Source organism: Polyodon spathula, chromosome 27 (genome assembly GCF_017654505.1).
Source record: "Polyodon spathula isolate WHYD16114869_AA chromosome 27, ASM1765450v1, whole genome shotgun sequence".
NCBI classification, from domain to species: domain Eukaryota; kingdom Metazoa; phylum Chordata; class Actinopteri; order Acipenseriformes; family Polyodontidae; genus Polyodon; species Polyodon spathula.
Window position 1 is genome coordinate 2712553 of NC_054560.1, and position 18989 is coordinate 2731541.

General features: G+C 38.2%; 2 protein-coding genes across 2 annotated transcripts; both read left to right on the plus strand.

The window, feature by feature from the left end:
* The first annotated feature begins 67 nt into the window (after nt 1-67).
* Nucleotides 68-4348, plus strand: LOC121301474 (polypyrimidine tract-binding protein 1-like). Its single transcript, XM_041230916.1, has 5 exons — nt 68-1157; nt 2416-2508; nt 2864-3080; nt 3216-3293; nt 4131-4348. Exons 1-5 carry the CDS (start codon nt 1049-1051, stop codon nt 4261-4263), a joined length of 630 nt encoding a protein of 209 aa, XP_041086850.1. The 5' UTR covers nt 68-1048; the 3' UTR covers nt 4264-4348.
* Nucleotides 4349-9490: 5142 nt separating this feature from the next.
* On the plus strand, nt 9491-11981 carry LOC121301585 (membrane protein FAM174-like). Its single transcript, XM_041231098.1, has 3 exons — nt 9491-9902; nt 11004-11129; nt 11504-11981. The coding sequence occupies exons 1-3, from the start codon at nt 9505-9507 to the stop codon at nt 11505-11507; spliced, it is 528 nt and encodes a 175-aa protein (XP_041087032.1). The 5' UTR covers nt 9491-9504; the 3' UTR covers nt 11508-11981.
* The last annotated feature ends 7008 nt before the right edge of the window (nt 11982-18989 follow it).

Here is an 18989-nt window from a genome sequence, read left to right on the forward strand (position 1 = left end):
CCTAGTCCAGTCCTACTTTTTTTATTGATTATTTTTTCATGCTTTTTGTGATATTGCATTATATAGTCTTAAGTTTATAAAGAGACAATATTGCTTTAGCTATTTTTCTCTTCACCATAAATGCATGTTATTGAATGTACGAGACTGGGGTTTAAGTACAATGTGGTCACAACAGAATGGCGTTGGAACACATGGAGATATTAGAAGTCTTGCACATGTTAAACGATGCCACATGTTCTCGCAGTGAATTTGTTAAAGCATTGATAGAGGGTTCTATTAAGAGGGGAGGGGAGGGCTTGAATGTTTGTAACAAGTGCTCCAAAATTAGTATTCTAAAATAGCTGTGATTTTTAGCTGACTAACCGCGGTTTTATATTTAATCTTCAGACCCGTAACACCACTTTGCTCCAAGTGTTAGTCCAAAGCATGTTGAAATGCTGAAGATCCCCAGTATCACTTTAGTTATCCTATGGGGTGAGCATGGTTGCAATTTCCGTAAACTGAAGTGTACACACCAGTCCTAACCATAAAAAAAGCAATATTGTCTCTTTGCTTTTCTGTGTATCATGTTAAACTACTATTTCATTTTCCTTTTTTTTATTTAAATGTGTTCCTCCTAGGTTTGAATAATAACCTATAATTAAAACTATTAATGATGGATAATAATCATGTGCAAGATGGAACACAACATATTTCTTTGTGTATACTGACCTGTTTTTTTACTTCCTTTTTTCTTGTTTCTCTCCCCATTCCCCTCTCCCCGTTTTTGTTTTGTTTGTTTTTATTTTAATTCCTTGACCTGGAAACTCTTTGCCCACTGACTGCACGTCCCATTTATCCCTGCCCATCCCATCTGCTTCCTATTGTTTGCAAACAATACAACAACAAATACACAACATAATTTGTTCTTTTGGATACGAACTTCCACCAAAAAACAAATGAAACAAAACTCCCCTCCGACCGTCCTCTCCCAAACATTAACCTTGACACTTCATGATCCAACCACCGTTCTCACCATTTCCTGTGGATCTGGCTCGCTGTGGATGATATGTTCAACCTCCACTCTCCTGCCTCCGATCTTTTCCTGTCCCTTCTTCCTGCCTTGCTCTGCTGTCCTATAAAGAGAGTTGCGCCCCAATGCCTCTTTATTCTTTTCGGTATGTTATCATTAGCATCTTTTTATTATTCTTTTAAATTATTTTTATCTTATAGCTTTGAGTGCTTTTCAGTTTGGTTGTGTGGATCATTTGATTTTTTTAATCATTGTGTGTTTTTGTTTTTTTGCTTGTTTTTTAAAAGCTGCAGCATTCTCAATTTGCTTTTATCTAGTACTGTTATATTCACCTGTAGCTTGTTTATATAAGTTGAATTGACCACCTCCTGTTTTTTTTAGCTTGATGCCTATAATGCTGCTGTTATGTTTGAGTCATTCAAATCCACTTATACACTTAACATTGAGGCTACAACCTGTCTGCATTCATATCTTGTCTTTTAGAAATGTGCATCAATGAGTTATTCCCCCCCACCAACACTTAGAATTCTAATGCCAAAATACATGTGAAATCCATCCTTGATAGTATGTTCAAAAATCTTCAAAATGAGATGCTGCATCTTTTAACCACTCCTGGGTTTTCCCCCCACTTTAGAAAAAAAAAAACTTTTCTTTTTTTTAAAACTAGGTTTTCAATAGAAATATGCATGTTTTGTTGATTTGCTTTTGCATGCATTTTTAGTTTTAGGCTTGCACACTTAAATTGACTCTCAACCAGAACATTAACTGTTAGACCTGGCTTGTATGCATTTTATAGTCCCTTAAATCCAGAATGTTTCTGGTGCTTAGTCCAGATTTAATTAAACTTTGCGACTGGTTTCCCTTTTAAGTATCTTATGTGAAACTAGTCCTTTTTTTTAAGCCTCAACTAATATTTGTCAAGGCCACTCTGTCTGCTTTCATTGATAGCTGTCTCTGAAGTTAAGTTACCAAGGTACATCTTTTCCCCTTGTGTATGATAAAGTATTTGTTTCTGTAATGTTCCATTGCTGCTGTGCTGTAAGATGTAGGAATTCCCATGTGCTGGATTGCAAAATGAGACGTAGCAAGCTCTTACTGAGGTCAAGTTTTTAAATAAAGGAGATTTTCTTTTCAAAGGCAAGGGATGGCTTGCTGTTTTAACATGAAAAAAGATTACAAGTCTCCAGTGTTTTTTTTTTTTTTATAAAAAATTGATGGTGACATTATTAAATGACAGATATGGTCCTTGCATGAATGTCAAACTGAAAAGCCTGTCTGATTTTTGAAAACCTGACCACAGTTGGAAAGTCTTTATAATTCAGGTTTTGTGTATGCAGTTCACTTTTTGTATCCCACCCCTACCTGTCTGTTCTGACAAAGCCCAATTTTGTGTTTCTTTTAAGGTGTGTATGGCGATGTGATCAGAGTGAAGATCCTGTTCAACAAGAAAGAGAATGCCTTGGTACAGATGGCAGATTCCAATCAGGCTCAGCTGGGTATGTCAATCACAAACAATATGGAAAGCTCTTCTGCCAGGACTCCTGGCCAAACCTAGATATCTGCATGTTATCTATGCTAAAATGGGGATGTAACCAGATGAAAAGGAATACTGGCCCGAACCTCTTTTTGTTTGAGTGACTTGAATGCAGTGGTACAAAGCTGTCTGTTTTTGCCTGGAATGAAAACCTCTTCTGCACCTCAAATGCTGTAGCCATGATGGGTTTACAACTAAGGGTTTTCATGGTGGAGGTCTAACATGAAACATATTTTATAGCTGAACTAGACAGATGGTACCAATTTTAGATAACTCTTGTGTCTGGAAGTGTAACCTATGTAATCCTTGTCCTGTAGCAATGAGCCACATGAATGGGCAGAAGCTGCACGGGAAGGCGATCAGGGTGACCCTGTCTAAACACCAGACAGTGCAGCTGCCGAGGGAGGGCCAGGAGGACCAGGGGCTTACCAAGGACTTCAGCAACTCTCCCCTCCACCGCTTCAAGAAGCCAGGCTCCAAGAACTTCCAGAATATCTTCCCTCCCTCTGCCACCCTCCACCTCTCCAACATCCCGTAAGTGCAAGCCAGTATTGCTACTCCTTTTAGCTTGTGTAGTTTTAAACTTCTTTATTTTTATTCTAAAATTCTGTAGCAGATGTTTGGTGCTAATCTTTTTTTTTTTTTTTTTTTTTTTTTCCCCCCCCACAGACCTTCTGTGGTTGAAGATGATCTTAAGCTTCTGTTTGTGAGTGGTGGGGCAGTCGTCAAAGCGTTCAAGTTCTTCCAGTAAGATTATTTCTTGTATTCCAACAAGCGTGCGTCAAGTCACTGGGTCTGAATAGGACACCCTTTCATGGAATATTAGCGGTATATAACCACTGCTAGTAGAAGGAACTGTTTATTACAATAAAATTGACTCATTTAACTCTGTTTTAGAAGCTGTGTTAACAAATGTTTAACATCCTGTACAGCACATTAATAGATAAGTTATTGTTTACAAACAGTAGCGGAATAATTTTTGGAAATACTAAGTTTCGTGTACAGTATTAACCCTTGGCGGTCCGTTTTCAGAGTAAAACAGATTTAAAAGGCACTGCATAGCAAAGGACACTAGGTACTGCATCTCCAGCCAAGCCCCACCCCTTGTCCTTTGTATTTTTCACATCCCTCTTCATAGTCGTGCACACTGATAAATCTTCTCCTGATCACTTGTTTTATCACCAAACTCATCAATGTGATTGAAGTCATTATTTTATTACTACAACATCTGAGAGCCCTGCAAATGTCAGATTCTTTGAGCACTGGATGCGGAAGCAGCTATCTCTTTTTGACAAACTCAGGTACAAGAGAGTGCACGACCACATAACGACTCTATCGCCCCCTTAATTTTTTTTTTTTTTTTTTTTTAAATTTCTGTTCCTATCGGTGTCACTCGGCCATGGAAAGGTTTTCTCTGCTTTTTCCAGAGAGAAAACAACTAGAGACCTGTGCTACGTCTTTTTGATATCGGACTGTAAAGGGAATTGTAATGTCGGACCTGGTCCGACATAGGACTGCAAAGGGTTAAACTTATGTGGTGTGTGTGTTTTTTTTTTGTGGTTTGACTTTTGTTTTGAATTTCAGGAAAGACCGTAAAATGGCTCTGATCCAGATGGGCTCTGTGGAGGAGGCGATCCAGAGCTTGATTGATTTTCACAATCATGACCTGGGGGAGAACCACCACCTCAGGGTCTCCTTCTCCAAATCTACAATCTAGAGGAGCAGGCAGGGCAAGAGGAAGGGCCATCGCCTAGAGACTTCAACTCCTCAATCCACGAGACTCACTTCCATCATCATTCCAATATATAAGGTATATATATATATATATATATATATATATATATATATATATATATATATATATATATATATATATATATATATATAAAAATTAGTATATGTATGAAATGCCACTTTGAACCTAGAGACCAGAAGTGCAAACCAGAGATTTTATTTGGGTTTTAATAATCTGTTTTAGCCTTTGTTTTTTTACGAATAGGTGAGTTACTATATATATTTTTTTTTTTTTTTTTTTTCCCCCAAATTTGAGTTTATAAACAATGCTACTCCTAGACTTTTTTTTAAATGTACTCCTCATGCCTTTTGGGGACCCATACCACTGTGTAGCTTGTACAGTACTTCAAATGTCCATGCTGCCTAAGAATCCTGTGCCTTATTTTCTGAACATTCAGTTTTAGTGGCTAAAGAAATTTAAAATGTTTTTTTTTTTTTTTCTGAGGAGTGTATTTAATTGGAAATTGCAGAGAAAGGCCCAATGGAATATTTCTGTTTTGACTTTGACTTCTAAGAACTCTGCCCTGTTTTTTGCATTTCGATGTAGAGGAGACTGGTACTGAGCTGCTGTAAACTTAGTAGCTGTAACTGGAGAGGGAGGGTTTGAAAAGCACAGAGGGCACTGGGGTGCAGTGGAGGGTTCATAACATTGGCAACACTTGTGTACATAACGTTCTTTTTTTTGGACTGATCAGCTTCCCAAGTGTGCATTTAATTTTTTCCAGATTGCCATTTTATACTGGGACATTCAGTTTTATTAATATGTGATTACTGAGTTTATTTACTGTCTTATTACTGTGTAGCCCTAGGTAACCAGAAATCTTATTCCATGTACTCTTTGCCTTAAAGTTATGCAAGTTAGGTTTATTAATGCTAACCTTATGTAGATTTTTCATAAAATAAGATATATATTCATTATTTGTATACTGTTTGGTATTCCTGTCAGTGGTGACTAGTCTTATTTGTTGTGCCTTTCTGCAGCATTAACCTGAATGTACCCATTGGAGCACAGAGCAGGACCTGTGATGGTAGAGTGGTGGCATGCTGACCTTTTTAACAGGCTTTCCAAAGTGCATCAAATATTCTTAGTCCTTGTCTTATAGCCACCAAAGGTCCAGGTTTCTTTTCAACCTGGTCCATTTAAATGTTGAACAATTGTTTTGTCATTAGCAGCTGGTACAAGAGATCTAGATTAACTTTGCTTATTGGGCAGGTCTTGGAGGTGCATGTAGCAGTAGAAGGTTTAGTCTTTTAAACACTGCTGAAATGACGTGCTAGTTAATGGGGCATTTCTTACTTCAGGGTTATATAGCAAATATGTCTTAAATCAGCTTCTTTAACATCTTGGTGGTAACGAGGACAGTGTTTAGTGGGTAAAACTGAATTTTTTGCAGAGTAGTTTAACTCCTAAGCCTTTCTTTTCCTTTTAAACAATCTGGGAGGGGGGGGGGGCATGTTTTATCTTGACTTTGTTAAATGGTTCAAAGCAATAACATGATTTAGAATTTCTTTTTATAAATACAATTCAGGGTTATTACAGCATATCTAGGACCAAAGGTTTTATTGTGTTTTTTTTTTTTTTCTGTTTTTGACATGAGAAATGTGTTCTTTTTGTACTGGTGGTTTGGCTAGTCTCAATAGCCCCTATCAAATATGGTGGCGCAAACCTGGTTGCATAAGTTGGCATAGAGGATTGTCGAGGACAATAGTTGAAAGCTGCATCCTTGAAGTAGATAAAGCTGACAGAACCTCTTCCTCCTTTATATAAAAAAAGTCTTGTAGGATCTTGCTAGATCTGGTGCAATGTACAGTAATACATTTAATAGCCTTAATTTTGTTTGGTATTTGGGACCAGATCGAATATCCTTGACTATGCAGCTTTATTATCCCAATGTGCATTTGCAGTATTTCTGGTTGGTTAACGTAAACTAGTGGAAGGAGGATTGCACAGCTTGTGTCCTCACCTGGGTTGTTAAATGCAAGCCTTAACATAAATAAATGTAAATGATGCCCATTCCATGTTAAAAGATTTGTTTGGCTGCAACGTGTTTTGGAATTTGGGGGGTGGGGGGGGCGTAGGGTTTGTTAACAGGAAAGAAAAAAAAGGTGTAAATATTAATGCTTTTTTTTTTTTTGTACCAGGTAAATGGGAAGCAATACAGGTTTTATATGGATCAAACAAATGTATATTTTGATAGCAGCTATGACAAAAGGTTTTTTCAGACAATTCTAGAACTGTTGAAGAAAAACATTTAAAAGTTTGTATCGCAAAAACGAAAAGAGAATTAAAATATTTTCTGACAAAGTTTGTATCCTCTTACTGCATTTTTTTAACCCATTGTGTAGCAGTTGATTTATGGTTAGTACCTTCTGGATCTTATGCCTTCAATAAATTTCTTTCTTTTATTCCCTCTTTCATCTCCTGTGCCTGCCTTTTTTCCCACCCTCCTGTTTTCATTCACTTTAGCAGCTAAAAGCTTGGATTCTGTGTTGTCCTTGCTTAGCAACTAAAATCTTCTTTCCACTTTGCGAGCTTCAGTTTTGCACAGGGGAATCCTGACTGGCATCCCTTTTCCTTTCCCATTACTCAAATGTTGTGTTAACCCCTGTGCCTTGGATATAATGGAAGCACCCATGCTTGCATCTTTTAGAGAGCTACCTACCTGGTTGTGAAGTGTAGGGAAGGAGAAACATTTGTCTGCTTGTATTACACCCTTGCATTTATTTTACAGTGGATGTAGGTCATAGTGGTGTACTCTTAAGATGCTGAAGGATCTAATTTTACTCCTACAGCCATAGATGTCAGTATATTGATGGTCCATTTGTCAATTGGAACAAAAATGGCAGACCCATTAAGACTTCTAGTCAATGTTGAATTTATTACATTTCTTTAGTTGCAATATGTATGCTGGAAACACAGGTAAATTGGCAACAGTATTTATGTACTACCATGTTAAAACAAGAGTAAAGTATTGGAATACTGAAGCGTCCAAAGAAAGACTTCTAAATTGGAGCATAACATGGATGCAGAGTCTTCAACATACTGAAGAGACATGTCAAGCTGAAGTTGCTTCTGAAACATCTTCCTTGTCATTGATATGTTAATTGCAAAGCAGACCCCTTCTGACATGCTCCAATTGGCTCACAGATGAAGGTTGTGCAATGTTTTGTCTACATGCAGCACACAGGCCATGACACCAATAGTCTCAAGACATTCCTGTAAATTGTTACTCTGTTATTGAATTAATGAACCTTTGGCATCTAATCACTTGTAAATGGAATGTCCACATTTAATTCCTTGACTGCAATAACTCAAAGTGGCACTTACCATGTCATCCTACAGAACCCACAGTCGGAAAAATTATTTTAGGTCTTGGCTCTCCCAATTAAATTAGAGCATAATGACTTGAACAACATACTTCCTGACACCCTATAATAAATACATGAAATACAAACTGCAGAAATAACTTTAAGGGATATGGTGGCCATCTTGTCTTTAGGACAACAATCAAGGTGGCTCAAGAGCAGATTTCAGTCGGTAAAGGAGGAGGAAACCCTTAGTTTGTACCTGGTATACATGTCATCTGGCATGCAGATGCTAAATGCATTTTTTTGGGGGTGGGGGGTGATATGTAGGATCCTTCAACAGTGTTGGTTTAAAGATGAGTGGACAGCATAAGTCCATCCCCACATATCGGAAGAAAACAACCCAAAATAATGGGGGAAGTTAGTGGGGGGGGAAGCCACTTTCATTTCTGTGTGTGTGGGTTTTTTATTTTTGTTTTATTGTAATGATTTCTTGTGTAAAGTTTGCGTGGTGTAATTGAGCCAGAGGTTCTGGTACTATTTTATACAGGCAACACAGACATCATCACTCTGCCACACAGATGCCTAACGTAAAGCGTTGTGACAAGATGGAGAAAGGCACTTTGTGGAAATACCTGTAGAAATTAAATAATCCTGTTGCTTATTATAAGTATTACTAGAAGTTCAGCATACATATAGTGTGAATATATATAATTATTCAAGAACATATTTAATTTAGCTGTGTTCTGGTACCTTCCGATCTGGGACAACACCACTTAACATAAATATTATGTACTAAATATTATATTAACCTTTTTTCAACGAAATTAGTTGTAGAACTAGAAACTTAGAATCAGCAAAACTTTCAACCTTATTCAGTGAAGTAAAAAGGTTTGTTGGTTTTAAGAACATTCCAATACTGTAGTTCTACAATTCCAAATATTAAAAGATATTGTCCTACATTTTCAAAACATACAGGAAGTATTTTTGGTTAGCATGTCAGTTAACCATGAAAAACAGTTTGTGCCATGAGCCTGCTTGTACCCTCTTCCAAACTAAAGAAAATAATGTTCTGGGTAGCAAGACAGCGTTTATTTGGCCCCTTCTCTCATAAAAACGTTTCTAATACCCAGGAAAGAGAGACAGAAAAGTGATCTGTATAGCAAGGCAGAGTTTCTTTGCCATATTCCCATGATGGGTTTTGTTTAAAGACATCTTTCCACTGCGAACTTATTAAAACAATTATGAACACTGAAAGTTTCACCTTTTCTATAAATAATTTGCCCACACACAGTAAATCTGCCATTTAGAAACGTATTAGAATATTAACAGTATTGAGGTTGTACCACTCTATTCTGTTTTTTTTTTTGTTTGTTTTGTTTTTTCTTTGTACTGCCATCCAGAGTTTGGAGGATTCATTGTAGTCGGTTATCCCAATCACTGCAGACCGTGTAAAGATGAATGACCGCATTTCAAAAACCGTAACTTAATCTCGGTTATTCATTCGAAGACCTCCTGCTTTGTTACTGTACACTCGAGGCAGAGAGAAAAAGCTTTAACTTCATTACAGATACTTTCTGCTTTTCGATATGATCATTTAGGCTTCTCTATTTGCATAGGACATATTGCAAACATTTAAATGTACATTTTGGGGAGATAAAATTAAGAACTGAATCTAAAAAAATATCGAGGAAATCTAAAGTAAACGATCATAAATACTATTGTTGAAAATAAAAAAAATGTATTTGTCTAGTATTACAGTAGATGTGGGAGACATTTGGAAATATTATTTCTCTACAAGTTTAAAAGTTTCCGAAAGCGGAACCTAATATTAGCAGGGCTTTTGTTGTCCAGTCCGATGCCCTTTTCGTTGCACGTGTCTGCACTTGCCCCAAGCAGGAACGCTGGAGATAAATCAGAGAAGCGGATTGAGGAAGTTTCGCACCAGTTCATCGCTGAAATATCCCAAAACGAGTCCGCTATCTCCGGCCTAAACATGCACATGTCTGGTGCTTTGGTTTTGTTGTGGGTGGTTTTATGCGCGGCTGTTGTGGGGGAAGGAGAGGACCAAACCGGCGGTGTAACGACGAAGAAGACCGGTAACGAGTCTCTGGGCCACGGCGACAACGCCACGGAGTCCACGGGCAGTGGCGGGTATTTCCCAAATGTGGACAACTCTATGATCAGAAGAGCCTTTTGCGTGTTGATTGGTATCACTGCCACCGGGGTATTGTATTTCATAATCAGAGCCGTGAGGTAAGAGCGATTCGTCATCCTTCTTATTTCCGTGCTATCAAGTAACCTCGTTTCTTAAACTGTGTTTTGGATATGTATTTTTATGCTTTGGTTTAGTGGTAATGACTGGACAAAACTGTTACTAGTCAAAAACTTTAGTTATTATTGATCATTTGTTTCACTTCAGACCTGTCTGTTCTTCGGTGCTAGACTCTGTAAAACAGCCTCACTCTGAAGCAGCCAGGCAGTAGTTAACGTGTCTTTGAGAAGCAGTACAGCCAAATAGAGAGAATGCTTCATTGCTTTGTCTTGTCTGCCAAAAAATTAGGCAAAATTTTGTAGAACTCGCCTTGTAGAATCCCAGCCTGCCTTTCATATGGAAGTGACAATGTACACGTAAAACTAGGCAGCAGAATTCCACACACGTTTTAGTGTCACAGAAAACAACTCTTGAATAATCTTTGAGGAACCTGTCTCTCTATACTAGATATTACTCCTCATCTGGGAGATGTGTCATGTCTCTCTCCTGCAGTGTTGCCGTGTCTGGGTGATGTCTCTCTCCTGCAGTGTTGCCGTGTCTCTGTGATGTCTCTCTCCTGCAGTGTTGCCGTGTCTCTGTGATGTCTGTCTCTCTCTTGCAGTGTTGCCGTGTCTCTGTGATGTCTCTCTCCTGCAGTGTTGCCGTGTCTCTGTGATGTCTCTCTCCTGCAGTGTTGCCGTGTCTCTGTGATGTCTGTCTCTCTCTTGCAGTGTTGCCGTGTCTCTGTGATGTCTCTCTCCTGCAGTGTTGCCGTGTCTCTGTGATGTCTCTCTCCTGCAGTGTTGCCGTGTCTCTGTGATGTCTCTCTCCTGCAGTGTTGCCGTGTCTCTGTGATGTCTCTCTCCTGCAGTGTTACCGTGTCTCTGTGATGTCTCTCTCCTGCAGTGTTGCCGTGTCTCTGTGATGTCTGTCTCTCTCCTGCAGTGTTGCCGTGTCTCTGTGATGTCTGTCTCTCTCTCTCCCGCTGTGTTGGGGTGTCTCTATGATGTCTCCCTCCTGCTGTGTTGGGGTGTCTCTGTGATGTCTCTCTCCCGCAGTGTTGTGGTATCTGTTCAGTTATATCCCTGTGCTTGTTCTGTCAGGTTGAAGAAGGCTCCTAAGAAGAAGTATGGGCTGCTGTCCAGCTACGATGACACTGTGGAGATTAAACACCTGGAGGAGAGTGATGAGGACGGTGACACGGTATACGAGGCCAGGAGTCTGAGGAGGTGAGAGGACAGGAGAGGAGAGGAGAGACACCCAGGCTCGGCATTCACAATGGGGCTTTAAATTAAGATTTAATATATATATATAATATAAATTTATTATTATCTCGGTCCTAAAATTCTAGGTGATGCAGAACTTTTGTCCATAGCTGTACATTAATACATTCAGAAACAAATCCACATACATGTCTATACTCAGGCCCCTAGATGTAAAAGTAATTCTTAGGCTGTGTCAAATGGGCATGATAGTTTTTCTATTGTAACTTTGGCTTTTCAGATATAATTCTGTGGTGACATGAGCCGTACTGCAGTTTTCAATATTAACAGTTTCATGTGTGCATTAAGGTGTGTTTCCTAATGCTAATTTCATTTTGCAGATGAGTCACCCTGAGCTCTGAGAGAAGACTAGAAGCATTATTCCCAGTGATTTATATTTTTGTACTGCTCAATTTGTATATCACAAAGACTGGAAATGTACAATCTTTTAAAATTGTATTTATCTCCTAAAATTTGTATTTAATGGTAAAATGGGGGAACAATTAATTTGAAAGTGACCAAAAACAAAATTCTTATGACATTCAGGTTGAATGACATAAAAGTTATTTTTACTAGTCCATTAATAACTGCTGGAATGCATTCAGCACCATCAGCCATCTTTAAGAAGTTGGTGCGAAAAGACTTTGCAAATCGGTCACATTTCTGTTAACAGATAAAACTCCATTGCACGTCCTGTAGACAAATTCCATTCCACATGCATGGGTATTTGAAAAGATTTATATTTCAAAGCGTAAAAGAATATGCTTTTACAGCCTTCTTAAAGCCTATGTGTATACAAACATTAAATATATACAAACACTTTGCTTACACTTCAGTATTTTTATGAATTCCAGTTGGGAGTGTTGACAGCACATCAGTCCTATATGTTACAGTAAAAGAGCCTTTCACTAATTAACTGTTTTCAATAATTTTTTTTGTGACTTAGTATTGCACAAATATCAAACCAGTTGCATTCATGTTTAACAAGAATTTGAAAATACTTACTATAGACCACAAGAGGGAATAACAGTATATTGTTAGAATGTAGACTAACGTTTGCATTTGGACCAAACTGATGGACAAATAGACACTAGCCTCTTCTTCAACTAGTGTATATTGTATTAACCCTTTTGTGCCTGAATTCAAATGCGGGGGGCGGGGGGGGGCTTCAATAGTGCTGTCATATTTTTCTTGCCATGGTAGCCTTTTTTCAGTTAATGCTTGTTTGTAATACAGTATTGTGTTTAAATCTTTTTGTCAATATGTGTCTCTAGCTAGCTTTTACTGCTAGCTGTGGAGTTCTAACTGCCTACTTGAAATCGTTCGAAAATGTTGTGGGTCCCTTTATCAACCAATCAAAGAAACGTTTGTGATTGAATTTATTAAGTTTCTTTTAGCATTTTGTTCGAGAGAGAGATTTAAAGTTAGCTGAACATTTCATGAGACATTTTAAAGGAAGAAAGATTTAAACTCAATGTAAATGAGTACACAGAGCAGAAGGGAAATGTTTAAAGAACATTCAAGAAGAGTAAAAGCATAAGCTCTTTAAAGGGTAAGTAGCTTGTAATTTCTATTAACTTCTGACTTTTTATGATGATTCCATTGGGTGCTTCTCTCAGCTAGGATTCCACAGGGTTGACACACAGCAATTATGGAACATTCTTAGACACACAACAGTTATGCGGATTCAGCATTTGAGCAACAGAACCCAGGACCAGTTAGAATAGTTGTAAACATCATAGAAAAGTAACGTCTACTTTGATCTGTGTTGTCAAAATAAACCAGAGAACTTGGAACCATTATAATGGCTAATTCCATACCAGTCTCTGAATTTGTAGGCTTGTTTTTGATACGTTGAGGGTCATGGACCTGCGATATTCATTTGATTAATCGAGACATAGTTTTTGTTCTACGAAGCGGTGCGGTGACGATTGCTTTCTGCGGTTGCTTGCTGTCACGTACTGTTCGTTCTTTCTTTATAGTTTGCGGTGTGCTATGATTCTGTTGATTTTAATTTCGCTAAATTTGTTTACAGCACAGGTGTAGGTTGATCAAATCAGACCCTAAACGTTAGAGTTATTGGTTCCACAGTAAGAAAAAATTGCCAAATTGATGTAGCAGGAAGGGAAGTCATTTCAAACTTTCTGGCAAATTACCCAAAAAAATTAAATCTGAAACTCTGCAGAGTTTGCCCAGTTTTTTAAAAAGAAAAAATATATATAAACCATTTTTAATCCAGAACCTTCTTGGCATAAAACACTTTGGGTCCAGATTGGTAAAAGCATATGTCTGGTATGTTTATTTAAAAGTGGAATCGTCTGTTTTTTTTTTTTTTTTTGTTTCCTGTTCACTGCGGTTGTTTTCAATAAATGCTTTGTTACAATCCCATTTTCAGTAAAAAGACATTTTAGGGAAGAAGAGAAACGTATATTAAAGCATAAGTAGCTTTAATGTCATGTTAACTGCTTTAAAAAATTAAAAAATAGGTCCTTTTATTATTGTATGCTGTTTCCAGTCATTCCGAACTGGTCTGGGTTCTGCTCCAGTATGCAGTTGATATTTTTCTCTCTGTCTGCCTATTCTGGGCTTGTGAGCTTGTTTGGAGAATCCTAAATACCGACAATAAACAGCCTCCCATTCATGAGTAGGTGATTAAAAGCTATTAACACTTAAAGCTATTTAGTCTAATGTTTACTGTCTGTCTGTGTGTGTATTTGTCAGTGGGGGGTTGAGTAGAACTATGTATGGAATAAGAGACCAAATACTGTAACTGATCAAGGATATACTCTATTAATGGGCACCAGGGGGTTTTATATGGTAAACTCACTCGATTCTTCATGCGAGGTGGTGGGATGAGCTCATTTTCGCTGAACACCGGCAGTGCTTCTTGTACATAACTGAACCATTGCATTCTTAATAAAAAAAAAAAAAAAAAAAAAAGGTTTTTATCTTTAAAATAATAAAAAAAAAAAAAGGTTTTTGTCTTTAAAATACATGTCGACTCCTTCACCTGTTTCCACCTGCTGGCTTTTCATCGGGCTATTCCATCCTTAGCGTAACCACTGAAAGAAAACTGCACTTACTAATGCCACAACACTGGTAGTGTGATAGAAATACTTCTCCTAGTTCACTTCCTAATAGGATTGTACCTGACCCCATATGGTGTGCAGCTCAGATCAGGAGCAGAAGGCTCAGGTGGGCTTTTGCTGCCAGTTTGAGTCTCCCCGCCAAAGTGCAAATAAAGGCTTGGTCATTATACCTTTTGAAGGACTGATAAAAGGGGTTTAAACCCATTTTCTTACCTGTTGTTAGCACTAGCAATGTTATCACCCTCCCTCCCCCTTCTGTTGCAGATTTTTTGGTTCTGTTATTTGGAATGTGCAATACAGGTTATTATAGATCGAATCTGTTCACTGCTGAATGTTGAGCGTTACTCAGAAGGTGTATGCATTTTCCTGTGTGATGCATTTTAAGAGTATTAGTAGAAATAGATGTTAATTAGTGTAGAAAACCCACAATATGATCTCAATAAGTTATCTCTGTTAAATAAATAATACACTAAATTACTAGTCCTAAAAGGTATACTGCAGAGCTGGCTGACCCCACTTCTGGAGAGGCACAAGCCTCCAGGTTTACTATGTATCTTTAAATCATCAATTAGTGTTCTTTTGGTGTTGACCGATTAAAATAATTGGTTCATTTAAGTAGTTGAGAACTCTGGTAGACGTATGATTAAAATGTATTGACTCCATGTAGCCACTAGATGGCACTAGTAAACTTGGTTGTTTTCCCTGGGCCTGACAGTGCAGTGAAACCCGTGTCATTTCTATGCACACTTTTGTGTCCATCAATGACATTTGAAGTTACTTGGAATTTAAAATTCAGTATCAGAGCAGCAAAACTGATAACACCCAGAAAGACTTAAACATCAAACTAAAGCAGGGTAAGAAATACAATGACAAGCTACACCTTTAGCACTTAGTCTCTGCCCGCCTTCGAGGGTTTATTTCCTGTCATTAACCGATCAGCTGCTTCCCCTGTAGACTGACTCAGCCAGTAACAGGATCCAGAAGACACTGCTTAGGTCACAACCGAGACCTATCTTTAATGTAATACTGGCTGTCATGTTTGCTTTACCATGTGCTTCTTTCTAAACTGCACATGTTGGACCTGTGTGGCGAACGAAAATGTATAACAGGCATAATTCATTATCTACAATTACATAAGTTGCAGACGAATTTTACAAGTGCAATAATCTGTACTTTATTTTTGTGAGGAGGGGGGTAGTTGGTGTTTTTACATTGCTAGGTATTTATGATCTAGTGCAACATTGCTAGTGATGGAAAGGGGATTGACACTCCAGTGCTGAGATTCATCATCATTACAGCATCGTACCGTATTGAGCAAGGTCAACCCCCTACTGAGACGAAACAGCTGCCTCACACCGTGTACCTACAGGCAGAGATACTGATATCTGAAAACCCAATGAAAGGAAAATGTGACTGGCAGGATTAGTTCACAGCGGCGCTCTTCGCCGATCGTCCCCGGGTAGAGGGGGTTTGCTCACTCCACCTTCACACTGTTCACGAGTTAGCAGGTAACAGTCAATACAGGGATCAAACAAATTAAATTTACTGCAGTTTATTAATTGAAATATTAATAACGCAGTGGCACCAAACATTATACAAAGTTTAAATAAACGGTTGAGACCAGACCATGACCGGCGCGGGTCTGCCCAGCCTAATGCGGGTCACTGGGTGGCCAGCACATGTGTTTTAGTGTTAATTTCGATATATCTGTATATTCTGTTTTTATAGAAGCTGGCGCATCGAGAGCTCTTTAATCAGTAATCTTTGAAACACGACTAGCGTTTTTTGAACAGTGCTTTTTGGCACTTTCTCTCGGTTGATCGCTTCAAACCTTGCTCGGCTTCAAACGACACATAATTACACTAATGAGGTCAGATGAGACAGCGACCCAGGCACGCTGGAAGATGGGAGCATGCCAGATAAAGGAATTGAAAAAAAGGCAGGGGGTAGGCGAAAGGTTCAAAACGTAGCAAACCCTCTGTATTGTCATTGTCTGTTTGTGGCAGGAGCAGCGTGATTTTTTTTAAACCGCATTAGCTTGTCTTCAGCCTCCAGAGATAATTTGCCGGTAAAAATAAAATAAAACTCAAGGAGACGGGGCTGGAGAGGCAGGGGGGGGGCGCGCTCTGTAAACTAAACTGAAGCAAAAACTCTCCGCTTGAAGTCTCGCAGGACGCAGAAATGGTCTCATCAGAGTTTTAATATCCAAAACGCGTTCAAATTAAAACAACAACAAAAAAAAAAACAACAACAAGACTGCTTCGCAAGCCTTTTTAGGATTCAATTGCCGCTGGCTGCTCAAAATCCCTGCTACAGAAGTAACGTATATAAACAATAATATACATTTTAAACAGTATGACAATAGTTTCGTTCGTTTTTAATGCTGGATTGAATCAAAACTCATTAATCTTGCAAACGGGGTAATTATTGCCAGTCTGCCTAGTACTAGTACTCTCAGATGGTAACCATCGGTGTATGACATTATTAGTTAAGGTGAATATCAATAAAGGAATGTTCAGTCTTTTTTCTACAGGTTTTTTTTTTTTTTTTGAGACTTCAAATAAAAGCATAACGCAGGGTCCTCATAACCACAATCGCACAGTCCCAGTTTAAATATGTGCATATCATTGAGAATTGATTGTAGCCAAATCCGAAATAGGAGGGCAGACGTGTGTGATCAAAGGTTGGTGCAAAGCCAAGGCAAGTCTCATGTTCTCCATGCAGTTAGTGTACAGATGGACAGGCTAGTCCTGTTTCTCAGTTGGTATGTCTGTTTTGGGAAGGGTGTGAGGGATTTAGAGGGGCTCGTGTCTACCCTTCCCTGGGTGTCTCACTGCAGTCTTTCTCCACATGTCTTCTGCATACTATCCAGCTGGTTCCTAGCATGTCCTTACTGTGGGCACACATTCTGTCAAGCTTCTATCCACAAGTCCTGAAGCATTTTGTCAGGCTATTTTCATGCGCTATGTTAAACATTTTCAGAACGTTATTATAACATGAACAGATTCAATTCAAAGGCAAATGAGACTTTTTTTTTTTTTTTTTTTTTTAAGGACGCAGGATGTTGTTTATGACATCACATTGTCATCACGTGATTATTTGTATCACAACTGCATAAAACATGATATATAAAATGTATCACCACATCGTTATAATAACGTTATCACAAGTGATTTTTTTAATCTCTGCTGCATATGAGAACAAAAAAAAAAAAAGATAGCCACATACAACGTGCCTGGCTGTCATTCTATATATAATTCAAACTACATGTGCAATATGTTGAAATGCATTTGCAGTATGTGTCACTGTAATTATTTGGAAGTGGAGAGCTTGCCTCCTGTATTGTATTGTTATAGTGTGTTCAGTCTCTATAGTGCTTCCATAGCCCTCTCCCCAGACAAAACCTGAAGCCCTCAAGAGCTAGAGTCCAGGGTGTAATTACCTGCCACAGAGCCTGCTCAACAGCAGATGCCAGCTTTGAGGTGAAGATTGCATCTTGACCATTGTCTTTGAACTGTCTCTCAAGTATAGGCATTGAATCCACACACAGTCAAAGTGAAAGTCATGACTTCACATTGAATTCATGAGAAGGGAAGTAAAGTAGGCTAAAGTCAGTTTTTGGTTTCTAATTGCCTGCCATAAATATATGTATACAGGCTAGATCAGCCAACGTGTCTTTATTAAAGTCAAAACCAGAGTCACCTAGTGACCTGCCTCTGTGGAACAAATGTATTTTTTTTATACACTTCTGTGCACTAGATGGCGCTAGTGCTTACTAATATAAAGGCATATTGGCTGATCTAGTGTGCAGACTGTATGTTTGCTGTAGGTAACAAGAAATGAAGAACAGCTTCACACACAGACTTATCAAAATATTTTTAAAAAAAGTAAAACTTTATATCTGAGTATTAATAAGAACAACTCAGAAAAAAAGCATCATAAAAAGGAAAGGTTCCTTTGAGGAAAACAATTGTATGAACTTTCCACTACATCCATGAGACTACATGAGGGGGGAGGCACAGTAAGAAATGAAGATAACCCTTTGTATATTGTACTATTCTTGTTTTCTTGAATAAGGCTCTGAAGGCTATACAAGATCTCCTTTTCTGACAGCACAAAAAAACAAAACATTTTTTAAATCTTTTATGGGAATATGATTGAAAAATTTGAGTTACTGTAAAGCAGGATTTTTTACAGCAACTTAATTTCACTAGTGGCCTTCAAGGTCCATTTTTGCGGCAATAAATGTTTTTCTTTTAATGTATGGCACATGTGTGAATAATATATTTCACGGCACATTTATTTTGCAGATTTTTAATAAACATCAAATTAGCAAACATTTCTTGCTCGCAATTTTTGTTTCACAATATATCGGCTAACGTTAAAAAAAAAAACAAGTCAGAAACACCCGCCATGACACTCTCAATAGGGAGTAGGGCTGCGACGGGCAGCCAGGACGTTCGAAAACTCAGGTCAGAGCTTTGGAGTGGAAAATTTATTCTCTAGAATGGCTTAATCCCTCCAATCTGCTGCCTTCCTGTCTTAACTATCATGACTGAAACCAACTTGAAAAAGGGAGATGCAACTTCTATATAGTGCAGAATGTCAATAATTAATCTGCATCATTAATATTGACAGCAGTCAGGTTAATTTCTTTATTTCTAGTATTTAGACATCAACAGTTACCGAAGTGAAATGCCTTGTCATCTCATTGAATATGCACAGTGCTAATCAGATG

Bases quoted from the DNA above. Each gene is read 5' to 3' on its own strand.
- LOC121301474 (XM_041230916.1), top strand. From the start codon at position 1,049: ATGTTCAACCTCCACTCTCCTGCCTCCGATCTTTTCCTGTCCCTTCTT. The intron at 3,081-3,215 runs GTAAGTGCAAGC...CCCCCCCCACAG, and splicing joins CTCCACCTCTCCAACATCCC to ACCTTCTGTGGTTGAAGATG. The intron at 3,294-4,130 runs GTAAGATTATTT...TTTGAATTTCAG, and splicing joins AAAGCGTTCAAGTTCTTCCA to GAAAGACCGTAAAATGGCTC.
- LOC121301585 (XM_041231098.1), top strand. From the start codon at position 9,505: ATGCCCTTTTCGTTGCACGTGTCTGCACTTGCCCCAAGCAGGAACGCT. The intron at 9,903-11,003 runs GTAAGAGCGATT...TTGTTCTGTCAG, and splicing joins TTCATAATCAGAGCCGTGAG to GTTGAAGAAGGCTCCTAAGA.